Below are 18445 nucleotides of genomic sequence, written 5' to 3' on the forward strand. Positions count from 1 at the left end.
AAGTGGAACAAACAAAGCTCAAGCTGCACCTGTCGGATACCTACATAGTGGTGTGGAGCTGTGTTCATACAGAAGGAGAAGGCGGTGAGTAAAACAGGACGCTTGGAGCCGGAATTTCTTAATCGATAAGTGCACATCATCCCATGCCTTCCAAATTTCTTCCAAATCACGTGAGGCTAACTAAGCCTGGTTCAACCCAAGTGTAAAGTGTAGCCTAGCTTCTGACTCTCTGGGCCGAAATAGGCAGCATGCTTTGCAATGCCATATGTTTTCATCCAATTGAATCGTCCACCTACTCGGTTGTGGTCAAAATGGTGGACAGGGTTTGCGACGCAGATGCGGTAGTGTTGAGCAAGGATCTCCGTTACCCGCCGGCGTCCCACTACGATGTCCGAAACCGCCCGATTAGGTGATTTGCTGCCGATATAACGCATTCACATCTCATAGGGCGTGGCATGTCGTTGCATCGCTTTAAGAGCGCCGTTTCGTCTTGGTGACCGGATAGAAAGACATCGATGTGTCTCAGACCAACATGATGGCTCCGTTCGACGTCAAGAAGATCGCCGTCATCGGCGCCGGGCCGACTGGTCTGGCAGCCGCGAGATACCTCTCGGCACAAGCTGCTTTTGAGTCCGTCACCGTCTTCGAACAGCAGGACGAGGTAGGCGGCGTCTGGAACTACAGCGAGCACCCGACCACATCCCTCCATGTGCCACAAACGGATCCATTTTGTCCGCAGGACCCTCCGCTCCGGCCTAAGCCTGGCGCGCCTCCCGTATTTCCCACCCCGATGTACGGAACACTCCACGCCAACACCATCAAGACGACGATGAACTACAAAAATGCGCCATTCCCCGAGGACACATGGGTGTTTCCCTCTCGGCAGTCGATTTTCAAATATCTGGTGGAGTACGCCAAGGACGTGCACCATCTCATCAAGTTCTCTCACCAGGTCCAGGCGCTTAACCTGCGGCAGGAGAACGGCAGAGACAAATGGGACCTTGTGGCTGCTTGCACGCTCAGCGGTCGCCAATTCAGCGACACGTACGATGCGGTGGTTGTCGCCAACGGACACTACGACATCCCCTTCATTCCCGATGTGAAGGGTATAAAGACATTTCACGAGACTCACCCGTCGGCTATATTGCACTCCAAGAACTACCGCATTCCCGAGCCCTTCAAGGGGAAGAAGGTGATCGTAGTCGGCAATGGGCCGTCGGGGCTAGACATCGCCCGTCAAGTCAGCCCGGTAGCAGACAGGGTGTATTTATCTGTACGACACCCGACTCCACCAGACAAGGTCCATCACATTGGCGTGACAGAGGTCCCGCGGATTGTGGAGTTTGTGCCAGAAAAGAGGGCGGTCATTTTCGAGGGTGGGAGGACGGAAGAGGATATCGATACAGTGATTTACTGCACCGGCTTCTTCTTTAGCTTTCCTTTCCTCCCCGAACTCCTTAAGCCGAACATTTTGACGACCGGCAAAGGCATCCGAGGCCTATACCAGCACCTATTTCTCATTCGACACCCAACGCTTGCCTTTGCCGGGTTACTCATCAAGACTGTGCCGTGGCCCGTGGCCGAGAACCAGGCTGCAGTCATCGGGGCCGTTTGGTCAAACGGACTGAACTTACCATCCGTCGAAGACCAGGAGAAATGGGAGCTCGACCTCTTCAGAAAACGCGGCGACAAGAACATTCATGTGTTACTTGACGATGGAGACGACGGTCGTTACCTCAACATGCTGCACGATTGGGTGGCGGAGTCAACAAAGAAAGGCAGAGAGCCCCCATACTGGCACGATGAGCAGTTTTGGGAGCGCGGAGTTTACTGGTCAAGCAAGCAGGAGTTTGAAAAGCGAGGGGGGACTGCGACCACGCTTCGAGAGCTTGGCTTTGCGTATCCTGGGGTCGGGAAATGGAGGCACGCTGCCTCGAAGCTGTAGGCCTTTCTTGAGTGGATAGCGAGCGATCAGCGATCAAGTTTTATTAGTAGATCATTCAGCGAGTCTAGAATCAACTTGAGTTTGCACCGATATGCGATCTGATACAAGTAAACTTGATTACCAGTGCTCGCCAATCGTGGTGAGACAGTCGCGCAACGTCCAGACACTGTTACTTGGGGCGATGGTGATGGGATGGGCTAGGGCCCTAGGAGCTCCATGAAGCTGTCTCCCGAGCTCCGGAAGCTCCACGACCCCTCGTGTTCAATCTAAGAGCTCCGGGGGAAGTAGCCGGATTCGATGTAGCGCGACAAGGGAGCTGGCAGGCGAAATGGCGTTTCCGGGCCAGCAAACAGCGGTTTAATGACGACAGGGGAAACTTCCACTCCCTCAGGCAATATGAGGAAATGAGCAGAGGGCAGAGGACACAGGCAGGCTCCGGAGTCCGTCGCATCTGCTTCCCTCGCTGTTTGGATGGTTGGAAGTGTACAGAGTAGTGGCGTGTCAAACAACCCAGTCCCAGCAGACTCTCGGAGCCGCACCCGTGTCCGGTGGCAATCAATGGCCCGCAGTGTGTCGGCATTCCGCTTTCCTGAGTATTGATTGCGCAGCAGCATGAGGGCAATGTTGCCGCTGTAGGAATGACAATCGCCGGAAGCGATGGAAGCGGCCAAAGGCTGGCGCCGCGCTCTGACAGTCTGCTTGGAGCTTATTTCTTTCCGTCAGCTCGCGCGACCGGCTGACGGCCCACCTAGAGGCTAGGGAGAAAACGTGCTGATGGTTTTCAGAGCTTGGGTAGTTTGTCACCATCCATGTGTGGGCATAAACCACTGCAACTGGGTGAGAACATGCAGGTCTGGCAGGTAAACTATATGCGTCCGAGCGTCCATGTTCATGTCCATGTCGTGCCAACGTCAATGTCAGTGCCAATGTCGTGCAGCATGTCATCTCATCTGGTGGGAGAGAGGAAAGGTGCGAAAGCGACGAACGAGGGGAACCAGGGTAAGGGCTACTAAGAAGGTTAATGTCCGCACTTTAGGCAATTCGATCTGATCAATGCAAAAAGTGGCAAGACACTCGACATACGCGTTCAGACACTGGCCTCCTGCTGGTCCAGGCCGCCGAGGGCCAGAGGCTTACGGTGGGCGCATCAACACCCAGCAGGGACATCCATCGCAAGGCCGTCATGATGGTTGCGGAAGACGTCAAGATACGGCGGTGGCACCATCTCCCGCAAGGGTGCCCTGGAGTTCCTCAGGGCCACGCAGGATGGAGGCATCGCAGGTTGCAAGGAATAGCCCACCGTAGCTACTGTGCTAGGTGGTTGCCGGAACGCGATCGGCTAACTGGCATACGGCACAAAGCCATGTCGTGAGTCCGTTAGGAAGTCGCGGAAGAGAGCGAGCAGTGTGGAGACGCGACGTGGACAGCTTCCGGTGGCCGAGCTTGATAGTTGTGGTGGTATTATTAGGTGACTGTGTTGGGTTTCCGTTTAAGACAGACAGACAAGACTGGGCTGGACAGGCTGGCGCGTTCGTTCTGACAGGGATGTTGCAAGCCTGCCATTGAACCCAGAACAGCTGCAACTCCACACGAACCGATCAATCCTCGCTAGCCCATGGACCATGAGCACTGGGGCAGGCAGGTACCTCGCCCGCTGCGTCCCGGCCTTCGGGTACCTGGCTGTCCCACTCTCATCCCCCGTACTGGAACTGGAACCAATATCCATCAAATCTCATTAAATCTCCTCTTCCTTTTGACTGCGCCAGACTCCCAATTTCCTTTTACCTGCCCGTCGCTCTTCCTTTGCCCTTCCCGGTATCAGGTGTCAGGCGTCGTCGCGTCAACTTTCGATTCTCCAACCCGCACGAAACATCCTCGTTCTTCCACCGTTCACTACTATCCCCTTCTTACTTTCCTTGAACACAAAGACATAGCCGCCGCACCTAGGTATTCAGCATTCCTACCTGCTCCATCCTCTTTCGTACATATTTACCAACACCTTTCACCAAACCCCCTGCGCTCCCTTGCATCTTCAGGAACCCACGTCGCGCCCTGCTTTCTTTTTCCACCAGCATCCCGCAGCTACCTTACCATAACGAAAGACAACGCTCTTCTCCGACGGAACAACTTCGCCTGGGTTTGGCTTCTTTCCCTCGTCGCGACACTCAGGCATCTTGGACAAGAGCGAGAGAGTGAGACATAAGCCAGGAAGCCGAAGGAACTGTAGGCGTCCTTGATTATGACGACTGTCAACAAACACCACCGATGATCCCCGATATGGCCATCCTCAACATCGCAGACGTCTTCTTCCCAGGCTCATAGAAGCAAGCCATGCCTGCTTGCTCGACAAACCGAACGCTTATTTTATCCCTGAAATCAACCAACCCAACACCATGACCGATCCTCCTCCACCCTTCACGCCCGGCACGGGTCAGCACCTGCACCCATCCAGGCGCCAGTACCTCCGCTCTGACGAGCACTCGCCCACCCGTACCCGAATCACCGACGATCTGCTGGGCCGCCTGACGCCCATGACCGCCGTTGAAATGCTTCAAACGCCCAGCGCCGAGCTAAAGCACTGCCTCGACAACTCTACTGTTGGTGAACAGGAATTCGCCATGCGCGCCGCCGTGGCCAACCGCAAGATATATGAGTGGCTCGAAGAGCTCTCCAACTGGCCCTGGCCAACCACCGGTGGCTGTATCGGCTTCGAAATGCCGGACGCTAAGACAAGGAGAATAGATGACGCGGGAGTCTCTGATAGAGCGTACCTGGGGTGTCTGCCGGCTAAAGACGTGGCTCGGTACGAGCAGCGAGTGCACGGTATTTCTCACGACATGGACGAGCTGCACATTGAAGACATAAAGACTCATGTCATGCACACACACATCATTCCGCTTTCGCGGCCCGGGACACCCATATTGGGTTCGCGGTCTGCTGCGACGACGGTACTCTCTTACAATCGGATGGATGATTTGACGGCTCTTCTCACTGCCGTCATCATCCAAGCACTGCCGAATCTATCCAAGCTGTGTCGGCTGCTGAAAGTCTGGCAGATTCGGCTTTCTATTCTTCATCGGATACCTGGCTTATTGGCCGGTATCGCAGAGACCGAGTTCGCACTTGATTCTGCGTGGAAAGTGCTTTCGTCTCCGACAGAGACGCCAGTTAACGACGCGCCCGAAAACCAAGCGGACGACAACCTCTCCCGTCTCAAACATGCTTTCGTTGTGGTCAAAGGCGTGCTGGAAAAGCAGATTGCCAAATCCGGCCGCAGTCTTGACTTTATGCTCGACAGCCTGGAGGGGCTGCAAGACACGCTGCCCGACCACTGGCTTGATCGCATGGAGGCCGTTGAGCGGAACTACGCCGAATGGGTAGCTTGTGGCGAACAAAAGATGCGACAAGGAGAGTGGCGCGAAAGGGCTATCGCCGAAGTCAGGCCTGAACCGACTGTGACCTTGGCTCTGCCAGTTGTCCAAGACGATCCAAAGACTGTAGCCTTGCCAGTGGCAATCGCCGTTGATCCCCCGCAAGAGGAGACACAGCAGACCAGCCTCTCTGACAACTCTGGCGAGGCCACTCCAGATCATTCTGTCGGCACAGACGAGGGCGACACAATCGAGCTGTCCCCAAAACAGCTGTCCACCAGCAGTCTCGATGGCTCCAGCGAGGTGCCAAAGCCCAAGCGAACCCCGTTAGCTGAGGTACGAAACAACAGCGCAAAGAAGACTGGCCTATCCCAGGGCAACAAAGAATCCGTCGTGTCGAAGCTTAGGGCAATTTTCGAAAACAACGCGAAATCTGAGCCCTCGCCCCCCGCTGATGACGTGGAGAATCTGCCTGACACATTAGAATCCGAGGACGAGATCCAGCTCCCTCCTTTGATCCGTCCGGGCCGGCGCGGTAGTGACGCCTCGGAGTCGTCAACAGTCGTCAACGGCCACACAAGCCTGTTAGTAGACGCCTCTAGTGATATGCCTGAGGTCTCAGCATCCCCGCCCCTGCCACGCCAGAAGCGTGCCGAAGCCCCAGAACGAAAGTCCGCTGTCGACCGCTTCATGAGTATTAGTCCTCCCAGCTCACCCCCGTTCCGACACAGCTTCAGAGACCATAGCGTGAGTCCGATGATGAGGCCCCAGGACGAGGGTCTGCTGCCGGCGCTGCCCTTGGAGTCAGCCTATATCGAAGAGGATTATGATCACTCATTTATCAGTGTGGGGACACCGAGAGAGTCCAACGCATCCGACGACCACCTTCGGCAGCAAATCAGCGACATCCTAGAGTCCATCCCAGCCAACATCAAGTTGGCCAGGGCCACGCCCAAGGTCGACCTGAACCCCCCGCCGCCGGACCTGCCCGCGAAGCGGCTCAAGAAGCCTTCGCGGGAGGCTATCCGACGCACGGGGTCCAGCATGTCCATGGCGTCTCGAGCATCCTCACGCGCGCCCACGCCGTGGTTGACCCTCGCTCCGGCTTATGCCAAGAACCCCAGACCAAGGCGTCCCCAGAGCAGGAATGACATCAGGGTCTACCACCTATCCCGCTCCACTGGCGAAGCTCCCATCAAACTTTCCATCCGCTGTGTCGGCGAGCACGGTGAGCGGGTCATGGTGCGCGTCGGTGGCGGATGGGCCGATCTTGGCGAATATCTCAAGGAGTACGCCACTCATCACGGTCGTCGCTCTGCCGGCCCGTTGGAGACGGCCAAGGTCGAAGTGCAGGACTTGCCGCGCGCTAGCAGCCGCGCCGCCGCAAACTCGAGCCCTCCAAGCCGACCGGCGTCGGCCCTAGAGATGTCCCCGATGACGCCGCTTAACGTCCGAAAGTCTAGGAAGTCTTTCGGCTCAGGCGACGTCTCAGGTCCGTCGGTGCCAAGACTTCTGCCCAACACGCCGGCGGTCCCGCCGATCCCGGACAAGTTTACACCGTCCTCAGAGGATTCCAATCGGTCGCGGTCCAGCTCTCACATCAGCTGGGAGGAAGAGGAGAGCTCGTTTCTCGGGCTGGCCGGCCCAACGGGCCGCAAGGTGGAGATGAGTGAAGAAAGCCGGGCGTGGGTGGAGAGCGTCAAGGAGAAGGTGCGTCTCGCTAGCGGCGAGGCGCGCAGGGCCTCCGAGTTTGGGGACATGGGCAAGGTCGGGGGCACAAAGCGACTTTTCCGGAAGGGTTGAAAACAATGGACTGGCGTAAAACGATGCTTGAGGCGTAATCGGTAGGGCGCATTTTTATGGGCGTGGGAATGCCTGCTCGGACGAGACCATTCTACATGATGGACGGATACGTTTTGGGCAAGCTGCTTTACGCAATGCATGGAGTTGGGAGCGTGTCTTTCACTCTCACGAGGCGAAGCATACCATGAGAGACCATTTGGTTATATCACCAGGGCTTTGGGAGCTTCATCACAACGGCAGAGCATGGCCTGTTTTCACATTTCTTTGTCTCGACCACTTCGCATGGTCCCCACCAGTTATTTTCTTGCTGTCCTCCTCTTATTACGAATACCCCTTTTCTTTCTTTTTCTACCTTTTTCTCGATGCATTGCTCGAGCTAGAGCTAAGTAGTTGAAATCAAACAAAAGTTCGCAGCTAGCCAGCAACATGCAGTGACGTCGTCCTAGGCTGGAAGTCACAGGTGTAGTCAAACAGCCGCATGGGAGGGGGCAAAGCTTTATCCTCCCCTAGTTTAGGCAGACGAGGAACACCGGCGTTTGATTCACCCCTGTCCCGCCCTACCACACATGGACATCAGCATGTATATACTCCGCGCGACCCTCCCCCCGACTGGTCGGTGTGCCGTGTAATCAAGCTTCACCCGAAGGAGGGTGAGGGAGTAAGTTCGTCGGCGATGGCCAGGGTCGCAATCCCCGGGTTCCCAATACCTGTACACTAACTAGGCCGGGCATGGCCCGGCCTACGTCCACCATCGTCCCAGTCGGCGGCGCGTGGGGAGGGGGCTGGGGGGGGGGGGGGTTCGTGGATGAAACCCCGAAGCCGCCCCGAACGTCGGTGCTTGGCGCATAACCATCCGAAGTCCTTTTTCGGCGCAGCTTATAAGACAAACGAACTCAAACAAACAGCACAAAACGCGATGAGAATGGGTGTTGCGCGGGTTGGTGTACAATGTACATTTGTAGAGGGCACATCATAGTTGGTGCTCATTAACATCTCTCGCGACCTCCTCCCACGAACACCGTGGAACCTCCGTCCGTTACCGACTGATAACCTTATTGAGCCGAGGGGGAGCTTGAGCTTATCTATCACCCCCCCTGGTTTGGGAGAGAACATGAGCGAGACCGAAGGCACATCCCTCCCTCCTTATGTCTTGCTGCTGCTGCTGCTGCTGCTATTGCATTGTCTTGTTTTCGATTCTCTAGCGTATCCTCTCGGCCCGGGTTTTGTTCGTCGTTTGTCTCACAAGTCAGGAGAATAAAAAGGCAGTCACTACGAATCGCGGCAGGAAAGCTCTCCTCCGACAGGTGCTGCGCATGCGCCCTTCTACCCAGTCTGGCCTAGACCAAGAGAGAGAGTTTGACACACACCCCCCGCCTTCTCCCAACAGGTTCCGAGCTTTCCCCAACACACTTCAGACAACGGTTCGCCAGTTGGAGACGGAAAATTTGGGGGGGAGCTGGGGAACGGGGTGGGGGTCGTCCCATGCGGGGACAGGAATTTGGGGAATCTACGAAGCTTCCGTCTTCCCCTTACCGCTACGAGAGAGAGGGGCCTGTCTTGCCGTCCCCGATGCAATCGAAACACCCAAGGAAGGCATTCACTTTATTCATGTCACCGAGCTCCACACATCAAGCATACGCCGTGACCAATGGAGGCATAAATCTATTTCTATGTCGCGTTTCCATAACCATTAGATTACGCGTCCCCCCACATCTAAGCGATAACGATATGCCGGGAATCAAAGACCGACGCGACCATGCGCTCGGTAACGGTGGCATGGGGGCGTCCTGGTGTAAAAAGGGTTGTCGTCCTTTTGGTGACGGTGAAATGTAATCCCTTCGCTCAAATTTCGGGATCATGAAAGCAAGGCCCCTGATGCCTACCCCAACGCCGAAAACCAAACCCGCTGAGAACATCTCAGGTATACCTTGTCCAGGCCTTTTGGTCCGTACATCCAACTCAATCTGTCCTTCGAACACATTCTAGATACGGCTCTTCTCGGAGAAGCTGATGGGGTCGTAGATGCGCTCCTTGATCCAGGCGTCGAGGGCAACGTCACCCCACTCCTCCCACTCAACCCACTGAGACTCGGGCAACGTGGAGACGCCGTCGCGGCGGGCCGACTTCATCACCTCGCGGGCGACGATGATGCTTGCGTCACGCACACGCTCAATGCGGGGGTAGATGAGACCCTTGTGGATCTCGTCGGCGTTGAGGGACGCGGCGAGGGCGGCGGCCGAGGTGTAGACCATGTCGTCCGTGACCTTGGAGGCCTTGGCGAGGATGGCGCCGAGACCCAGTCCAGGGAAGACGTAAACGTTGTTGCCCTGGTTGGGGTGGTAGGTGATGGCCTGGCCATCGGGGGTCTTCATGGTAAAGGGGGAGAAGGGTGATCCCGAGGCGAAGATTGCGGTGCCGTCGGTCCACTGCACGGCCTGCTCGAAGGTGCACTCGGCCTTGGTGAGAGGGTTGCTGAGAGGGAAGAGGATAGGGCGGCGGCCGAGACCACCAGAGTCGACAGAGGCCTTGAGGGCGCGGACAACGGACTCGGTGAAGACGCCGAAGGTGGCGGTGAGGCCGACAAGCGCAGTGGGCTTGACGTACTCGATCACCTCCTCGAGCGTGCGGAACTGGTGGCCATTGTTGTCGGTACGGGCAAAGTACTTCTTGTGTTCGGCGAGCTTGTCGCCGCGGTCCTTTGTGACGAGGCCCTTGGTGTCGACAAGCCAGAACTTGTCCCTGGCCACCTGCTCGCTGAGGCCGCGCTTGGTGTAGTACTCGACGAGCTGCTTGGCGACACCGACACCGGCGGAGCCGGCGCCCATGAAGACGAGGCGTTGCTCCTCGAGAGGAACACCCGAGAGCTCGACGGCGTTAATGTACCCGGCGAGGACGACGGCGCCAGTGCCTTGAATGTCGTCGTTAAAGCAGCGGTACTTGTTGCGGTAGCGGTCGAGGTAGTTGAAGGCCTTCTCGGACTCAAAATCCTCGAACTGGACCGTCATGTTAGGGTAGACCTCGGTGGCGGCCTCCATGAACTCGTCCATGAACGCCTGCTGCTCCGCCACGGACACGCGCTTGGAACGGATGCCAAGGTAAAAGGGATCCTTCAGATTGGTCTCGTTGTTGGTGCCGGTGTCGAGGACAATGGGCAGAGTGTTCTCGGGGTGGATGCCGGCGGCGCCGGTGTACAGTGCAAGCTTGCCGATCTAGAGGGGAGGTTAGTTGCTTGGTCTCGCGACATACAATGACGGCGAAGCACTTACCGAGATACCAACACCGTTGACGCCGAGGTCGCCGAGACCCAAAATACGGGAGCCGTCCGTGACGACACAGATCTGGGGGTTGGGGTAGGGCCAGTTGCGGAGCATAGTGCGGATGGACTTTCGCTGCTTAATCGAAATGTACAGGGCCTCGGGGCGGGTGTAGAGGGTCGAGTACTGCAGGCAGACGTCGCCGATGGTGGGGGTGTAGACGAGGGGCATGAGCTCGCGGATGTTGTCCATTAGCAGGCGGTAGAAGAGGTCAAAGTTTTGGGCCTTGAGCGACGACAGGTAGAGGTACTTGTCGACATCGGTCTGGCGGGTGTTGATCATCTTCATGGCCCGCTGGCACTGCGTCTGAAGGCTCTCCATGGTGTGGGGGATGAGGCCGGTGAGATTCCTGGTGACGCGCTCTTCGGGGGTGAAAGACAGGCCTGATTCGACCATGGCGGTTAGCTTGGACGAGGTGTGGATGGGAGCACGAGGCAGAAGTCGAAGGGGGAGACGACACACGCGTCGTGAGAGTAGAGAAGCCATGCGGGGTAAGGTGAAGGACTCAGAACAGTGTTGGGTAGGGGGACAGAGGAAAAGAAGGGAGGCTATATAGAAGGGTGGAAGTGAAGGGATACGGCATGTTGGGGAAGCCAATGCGTGCAGTAGGTTCAGTGCAAGTGGAGTAGAGCGCAGAGGCTGCGATTCAACTCACCTTTGTTCCAGAGGGGCTCCCGCAGGATCTGGTAGGCGGTGGCCTGGGTCTTGGGCACGTACTCGGTGGTACGGTATTGTTGGACCTCGCCAAAGGTGTTCTGGGAGTATCCACGGTGCTGATCAAGGGAGGCCATTCTCATCTTCTCCTCAATGGCGTTGATATCAACAGAAGACATGGGATTGAAGTCAGTCATCCTGCGACTGGACATGGACATGCGCTTGTTAGATATAGAAGAGCGAGAAGAGCGGACAGAAGCGACGGACGATGGCGACGGTGAGGCGGACCGGGGCGTAGAGATGTCTGAGGAGCTGGCTGAACTGAAGGGATACGACGCCATTGACATTACCGGCGCATGTGTCGGTGGGAGATGTGCGGAGAAGAAAGAGGAGGCGAGAGTGGGCGACGGGACGAGGCAATTAGTAGTCGTTGGAGCTCCGAGGCGAAGCAGACGAGCGTGAGGAGTACGGATAGTGGTGGTGTAATGGGACCGGCCGGGACTTGTTGTTAGTCGTTGATGAGGAGTAGGACTCGAAGGAGCGGACTTCGGGGAAGGCGCAGGAGAGTAATTTAGAGTGTGGTGAAAGCGTGGAGCAGCAATAGTCGCATTGGATGGACCAACAGAGGAGAAGTGCGTCGTGTTCCCTGCAACTGGACCGCGGACGAGGAAAAGTCGGTTTAAAACCTTGTGAACAGGTCGGGTTCGCGATGGAGGCGTGCCCAGCCAGGTACCTCGACTTATACCCATGTGGACGGAGTATCTGGGAATGATAGGGAGAAGGGGGGTTTCAACGCGGTTTCAAGAAGGAGGGATGGCAGCAAGGTCAGGCTCCGAGGTACCGGGTACTTTGGGGAAGGCTGGGGGCGGGAGACGGGCAGACGAGGAACGAGAATCGGGATGGGATGGCGCACTCTGAAGACTGGATGGCGGGAGCAAGGGGGCGCGCGGATGAGTGTGCGAGAACGTTTGCGCGAGGAACCCCAAGGTTCGAATCGAAATGCAGTTGTGTGATGTACCTTCACGGTCTCTAGGAGAAGGAAGACCAACCCGTATCCTACCCAAATTGGGGGTCTAAGAGGGTGTGTGTGTGTGTGGCAGGGTGTGCGGCGTGGGGCTCGGGAGACTGGGGGTCGTAGTTGAACCGGGGGCTTGGTGTGGAGGGTGGGAGAAGACGGAAGCCAGACCCGATCCCAGGAATTGGTAATTTCTTTTTTTCCCTGTTGATGGTCGTTTTCCGTGCCCAGTTTTGGCTGAGTTGGAGAAGGCCGAGTGGAAATTTCTTGAGTTGGAGTAAGGCCCACGGACAGCTCTAGGCGATGCGACAGGTCGTGCTGGAACCTCGACTAGGGGTTCAGTCGAAAGGGGGCGTCGGTGAGTTGACGGGACGCACGGCAAGGTGAGTACCTGGTGACGCCGGGACGGAGTATCCGGCCTGTTCCAAGCCGGGGGGAGGGAGAGGTGAGTCGCACTAGCAAACGGGTGATTAGTATACTGTCTAGGAGGTAGAGTACTCTTTGTCAGTGAACGGCCCGTTTCCATCAGCTCACAATGGCGGAGTCTGTACTTCGTAAACGATGCGATGCTTGTTTACACCAGACCGAACATGGAATTGGAAGCTGAGGAACGATGAAAGAGATGCAGCAAGGCGGGTCATCCACACAAGGGGCATCATATCGTACCTGTCGTAAACCTAAGCAGGAGGCTCGCAGTGGAGGTCAAAGTCCGTTCACGGTCCGTCACTTGGATACGTCGGATGAGGTGAGCTGACGGAATCTGGAAGGTTGACGTGGGATGTCAAGTCAGCCTAAGCAACGGCAGTCCAGCCCAGCTTGTCTTGTCTGCCGGCCGGTGAGTGGGGTCGGGCTCTCCGCGAAGGATGTAAGGTATCTAGGTAGCGGGAGGTAGAGGTGGGTAGGTCCGTAGGTAGACAAGTACTTTGCAAAAGGCCGTGGAGTACTTTCTTTTCAAGGTGACAGGAAATGATTCAATTGTGTCGGTTCCAAAAACTTGTCTCGCTCAATCCCAACTGATGGCGACAAAAACAAAACGGGAAGACTCTGGACAGCAAGTGCGTGACTGCTATTTCTAGAGGGCGTCCCTGCCGTGTCTACCGGAAGCCCCCTCCGACCACCGGATCGGTCTCGCCTTACTCCGATGTGCAAATTATGAGGCGACTCAAAGAAGGAAAGAACACTCGAAGGGGAAATAACAAAAAAAGACACAAAAAAGGAGCGATCCGGGAGGCTTCGTCGTTGCTAATCGGCCCTGCTCTCCCGACAATTGTTTGCTTGATTCTCTCCACATTGTCCACTTGGACTTTCTTCGTCGGCCCCCTGTCCAGTCCTACGTATCCTCCTCTCCCGGGGAGTCCTGGATTTCTTTTCCCCTTGCGGCCCTCAACCGAGGAGCAACTTCACTCACACACATACACACACTTCACAAGTTGTCAACACAGCCTCGAACCCGACAGCTGCCATTTGGGTGTATCTGTCTTCGCCGTCTTGCACCTGCATCTAGGAACCTAAATAGCGGCTAGTTTTACCCCAAATGGCCGTTGCTGGCATGCCGTTTTGTTGGGAGTCGGCGCCTCCAACCGGTGAGGATGCGCGAAGTCAGCATAAACCCCTGGGAATCCCCCCGACAAATACGGCACAATGTGTCTACTGTCGGCACTTCAGTCCAAAGGTCGTCAGTCATGCAGCCCAATGTACGTTGTCGTCGCCCTCGCGCCCTTGACCCTGTCGCGTCTTGCAGCTGCATCCCGTCTCCTCCTCGTCCCCTCTCTGCCTCCTCGAACCCACCACCAGTCCTCTGCAATGTGCGAAGTACCTACAATGCCTCGCTAGCATAGTAGCAACTGTTCACTCTGCTTTCCTTGTGTGGTGGAACACTTCGTTCGTGCCCCCCATCTTCGCTGGCCGGACATCTCACCGACGCTAGCTCTTCCGAGCAATGATTCGTCCGGGCTCCTTCGACCTACCTGCAACCCCGGCGCCCGACGGTCCCCGGGACGGTCACGGAGCTGCGTTGTCACCTTCAGGCTCCCCCAACCTTCCCCTCCGTATGCACAAGACTGCTGCTTGACCAATACCTGTCGTGTCGCGGTCCTCATCCGTTCTGGCTGACCATCTCAGCGTAGAAATGGGACGGGCGGCAGCAATCAACGGCCGATGTATGTAATCTTTCAAGTACGTCGCAGCTGACTTCCATCGTCAGTCAGAAGAAAGGGGCCGCAATGTCGACACGTCGGATGTTCAAACGTGAGCAACACAGCAGGAGAAAATCTTCAACATTCGGCCAATGACAACAGCCATGATTGCTGGCCGACGCCCTCTTCAGGCTAGCAGTTTCTTGCCCCTGCGTCCCGAACCGTTGTCCTCCAGAGCTGGGCGTCGGTGGGCCGTGTATGAGTGTGTTGCACTGCTGGGCTGCCCTGGACGGGTCTCCGGCCGTCCACAGTCTGTTGGGTCCGGGTCGGCCGTCGGAATTCTTATCCCTGCTGTCTTGCAATGCGACGGTGTGCCTGCAGGTACCCAAGTAAGTACCTTTCCTCTTGGCATTTTCCGGGCCCCTTCTGGAATCTGGCTGAACATTTTGCAGCTTGAAAAGACGACGCTCGATGGATACCCTGTATCTGTATCGTGATACGGATACAGAAGCACGAACACCCCCGTAGCTTATTGGGACAACGGTCAGTCAGACGGTTGCAGTCTCTTTAAGCCCCATTTGGCTTTCAGAATATAGGAATGTCAGAGTCGGCGATATCCCGCGGCTGGACACCTAATGAACTCGTGTTCAACCCCTGATTCGGCGCCGTTTATTGCCCACCATCTTCCTACAACGCTTACGGCATGGTGGGCCAAAAACCCCCGAATCTCCAAATCATCGAGATCAGAAAAGGGAATGAACAAAATTTGAGAACGACAAGCACGAGACATCGGCATGAGCTGGGCGGCATGACTCTCCCTACAAGCCCTCAAATTCGACAGACTCCCGACTTTGCCCGATCCCTCCACAGGGGGTTCCGCTCTAGCGGCAAGCCATGAGAGCGCAGATCCACAGCACACGCCGACGGCAGACCCACTAGTACCGAAAGCCAGGCCCTGGCTCCAGAGTTTTCACACCCCCTTGCCAGACTTTGGCGCTCCCAGCCGGGCTCCCTCTCGACGACTGCACCTCCTCCTCCCCGTTCTCCGTCTCCTGGTCGACGCAGGGCCTCCTCCAGCGTCTCTACATCGTACACCCGCTGCCTCCACCAGTCTCAAACACGAAGCTGCTTGCAAGTCACAGTTTCGGCCGGTTTGAAGCACGGCAAATTATGCTCAAGTGCCCTTCCTAGCTTTTCCACTGGGCCTGCTGTGGACAGCACTTTGGATCGAAACTTCGGACGAAACCACGTTGAAAGGGCGACGTCTGTGTTGCAACGCATCGACCAAGTTCATAGTACTTGAGCTGATGCATGCCGTTCGTCTCGGCGCTATGCCTGCTTCAGTTGGTTGCTGCATGTCTAGGTGATGGCTCGGAGCGATTCGGGCGTGCGCCTGCATCGTGGAGGTCCGTCGGAGAGTATTGATGTCCAAAGACTTTTGAGTTGAACTCTTTTTTTCCCTTTTGTTGGTTTTACCTCTTGGCTCAAGACGAACAAGATGTACAATCACCAGCTTCCATCTCATCACTCACATTGGACGAGAAGCCCGAGTTTGGTCCGCCATGCCGCCATCAACTCCTACTCAATTGCCCGAGATTACCCCCATGGTAACAGTAGCTGGCTTATCGTGATTCACCCCAGACTCCCACACGTGCTGAGACAACCTTCTTCACCCGCGATCCTTTCCTGGGACTTGGCGAACTTGGCGTCTGGACAAGGACACCGCCAAGCTTCTTGTCAACAACCATCAGACGCGCCAACCTTAACCCAACACTTTCCCTTTTCATTCTCACCGCTTTGACCACGACGTACACCTGATGGGGCACCTGGCGCCGACGGCAATTGACATTACCTAACATTACCTAATGGCCTTGCTCTCACGAATTCCAGCAGCAGCAGCAGCAGCAGCAGCAGCAGTGAACAGCAATGAATGAGACATTGCTGACATACTCGCCATGTTTCACTTACGGCTCTAGGGGGGAGGCATTCCTTGCGAGATCCATCATCGTCAGCTACACGGGTAAACGCCGGTCTCGGGGTCGATTGTCGTGTCACGCAAATGTCAGCCATCCCGCATGAACCAGACCGGTGTTGCTAACCGGCTCCACCGGCGGCTCTTTCGAGCTAAGGTTAGAGCTTCAACCCGGCTCCGGCCCCGCATGGAGCTAAGGACGGGGGCATCGCACCCCGCACAATGCAACTCTGGGCTGTCACGGTTCCGACAAGCTCCGTTGGTCTCCGTAACTCGGAACCGTTTTCGACTGGCGCGCGCCAATTCGGTTTTTTGTTCGGGGTTTCCCACCCCTTCTTTCTCTCTTTTTCGACACCTCTACCCCGGTTTCCATTTTTCGGGCACCAACGAGATGCCGCCAGATGCAAGATCGAGTTGAGATTGCTGTTCTTGATTGGGTCTACGCAACTGCAAGCTCGCGCATCTGGGGAAGTCCCTCGGACATTGCCCGAGTCCGCAATGGGATTATGAACAGTCTTCGTGACAGTTCGCGGCCTCGTCCAGTTCCCCCTCACCACCACGACAATTTGCCCCACGATCAAGGGCAGAAGTCGGCGAGGAAGGGGAGGCGCCTGTCAGGGCTCCCGAGTCTTTCCGAGTTGCCAAAACTAGTCGTGGAGCTCCTCATGGATGACCAGGAGTATGACGAGTCGATGGGCGTCGTAAGCCGTAGCCTATGAGGGCATCGAATCGCACAAACTCCTTGATGTTAAAATTGAATGCGCTGCTCATAATGATGAAGAGTTTGCTCCTCGATCCGCTAGACAGTCCCTGAGTCGTCACATGGGTGCGATATCGGCCTGGCCGGGAGGCCAATGAACTTACACGGTCCCTGCTTCCCCCGGGTTCTTACAACTTTTGTCATCTGATTTTCCAACATTGCAACCATAACGACTTGCGTCTCACGCTGTGGGGACGTTCCCTTCGTTTGCGGTTGCGATTGTGCATCGGGGGTAGAGGTTTGTTCGGTAGAAAACATAGTGTTGATGCTGTCGTCTGCGGTCGTGATGCGAAGCAAAGATTCAGACAAAACCTCTCACTGCGTAGTGGTCTAACTCGTCACAGGGGACCCAATATCCTCGTCCCTCAGTTTCAAGCAAGCAGCCTGCAGGGCCGAGAATAGCCCTCGTGACTTCAGTGTACCGAGATGTATCAAGGCCACTTCTTTCTTCGATAGAGCAATGTCCTCCTAGCGAAAGCGCCAGCCGGATGTCGCGCCAGACCTGGTCATCAAGATATCTAATTCCCCATGTAACTGCGCGCTGCGTTCTATCAGAGGCGCATGAATGTGGCTGCGGGTGGTATTAATAGCCTTGTCGACGATAACGGGATAGCCAGGCTTGGACAAATTGCTTCCGGCATATTTTCAAACAATTCTCTGGCTCCGGCCGAGGTGGCTGTACACATCCTCCGTCACGGAGAGATACCTCGGTGCCAATAACTCATTTTCCAGTCTTTCCGCTCTGAGTGTCGGGCCGGTGTATTGGATTTCGTCGTCGGACCCCATCATAACAAAGTCGCAGGTGTGAACGAGAGTCGGGACCGGACCATCATCGTTGGGTACAGCACCTCCACCCCGTGTTTTTCGGGACCTGTCCGGGGCTGCTCCGTGCAATGTGCAATGCGGTTATGTCGATGCTGGGTTGGAACTTTCTGACGGGAAGTCGCTGGACATCATCCGTGGGTCCTTGAACACCGATTCCCGTCTGCATTGAGTCGCACCGAGCGTGTTTGCACATGGCGACACGAGGAGCCGACTCGTTGTCGCGGAAGCCGACATGCATCGTAAAAACGTCAGTAATTGGTTTCGGGTCCACGACCTCAGGCTACAGCAATGGAGGTCTACAGCAGTGAATGGGCCCTCACTGGGGGCACGCTGGTCGGCCAAAGGAACTCTGGTCCCGCCACATCGTTCGCAAAGTAGTTGAGAGGCTGCCACCCTCAGTCTGGGACTCACGAAGCGGCTCGAGGAACACATGAGGGATTGAAAGCACTCGCTAGCTCTTATTTGTGCTATCAAAGATGTGGTTGGTCGGAAGGTGGAGCTGCCGGTAGGCTTCTAGCAAGTGATTGATGTCGTTCACGCTGTCGGCCTGGCCCTGGCCATGGGGCTCAGTCGGTAAGTCAAGCACTATCCGCGGCCATCTCTCCATGCCGGCGTTCGGTCTCAGTGCAAGAGGCAAGTAGTAGACATTCA

General features: G+C 56.2%; 3 protein-coding genes across 3 annotated transcripts; 2 read left to right on the top strand and 1 right to left on the bottom strand.

The window, feature by feature from the left end:
* The first annotated feature begins 413 nt into the window (after positions 1-413).
* CDEST_04622 (Putative flavin monooxygenase, FAD/NAD(P)-binding domain superfamily) lies at positions 414-2028 on the top strand. The gene has a single exon (XM_062920781.1). The coding sequence runs from the start codon at positions 533-535 to the stop codon at positions 1943-1945; it is 1413 nt and encodes a 470-aa protein (XP_062776832.1). The 5' UTR covers positions 414-532; the 3' UTR covers positions 1946-2028.
* A 1674-nt stretch (positions 2029-3702) lies between these two features.
* On the top strand, positions 3703-7648 carry CDEST_04623 (Putative GAR domain-containing protein). The gene has a single exon (XM_062920782.1). The coding sequence runs from the start codon at positions 4339-4341 to the stop codon at positions 7117-7119; it is 2781 nt and encodes a 926-aa protein (XP_062776833.1). The 5' UTR covers positions 3703-4338; the 3' UTR covers positions 7120-7648.
* Positions 7649-8754: 1106 nt separating this feature from the next.
* CDEST_04624 (Putative malic oxidoreductase, malic enzyme domain, malic enzyme, NAD-binding protein) lies at positions 8755-12964 on the bottom strand. The gene is made up of 4 exons (XM_062920783.1): positions 12769-12964; positions 11089-12557; positions 10386-10816; positions 8755-10328 (listed from the first exon to the last, which is right to left on the bottom strand). Exons 2-4 carry the CDS (start codon positions 11834-11836, stop codon positions 9102-9104), a joined length of 2406 nt encoding a protein of 801 aa, XP_062776834.1. The 5' UTR covers positions 11837-12557; positions 12769-12964; the 3' UTR covers positions 8755-9101.
* Between the last annotated feature and the right edge of the window lie 5481 nt (positions 12965-18445).

This window comes from Colletotrichum destructivum, chromosome 3, assembly GCF_034447905.1.
Source record: "Colletotrichum destructivum chromosome 3, complete sequence".
Classification (NCBI taxonomy): domain Eukaryota; kingdom Fungi; phylum Ascomycota; class Sordariomycetes; order Glomerellales; family Glomerellaceae; genus Colletotrichum; species Colletotrichum destructivum.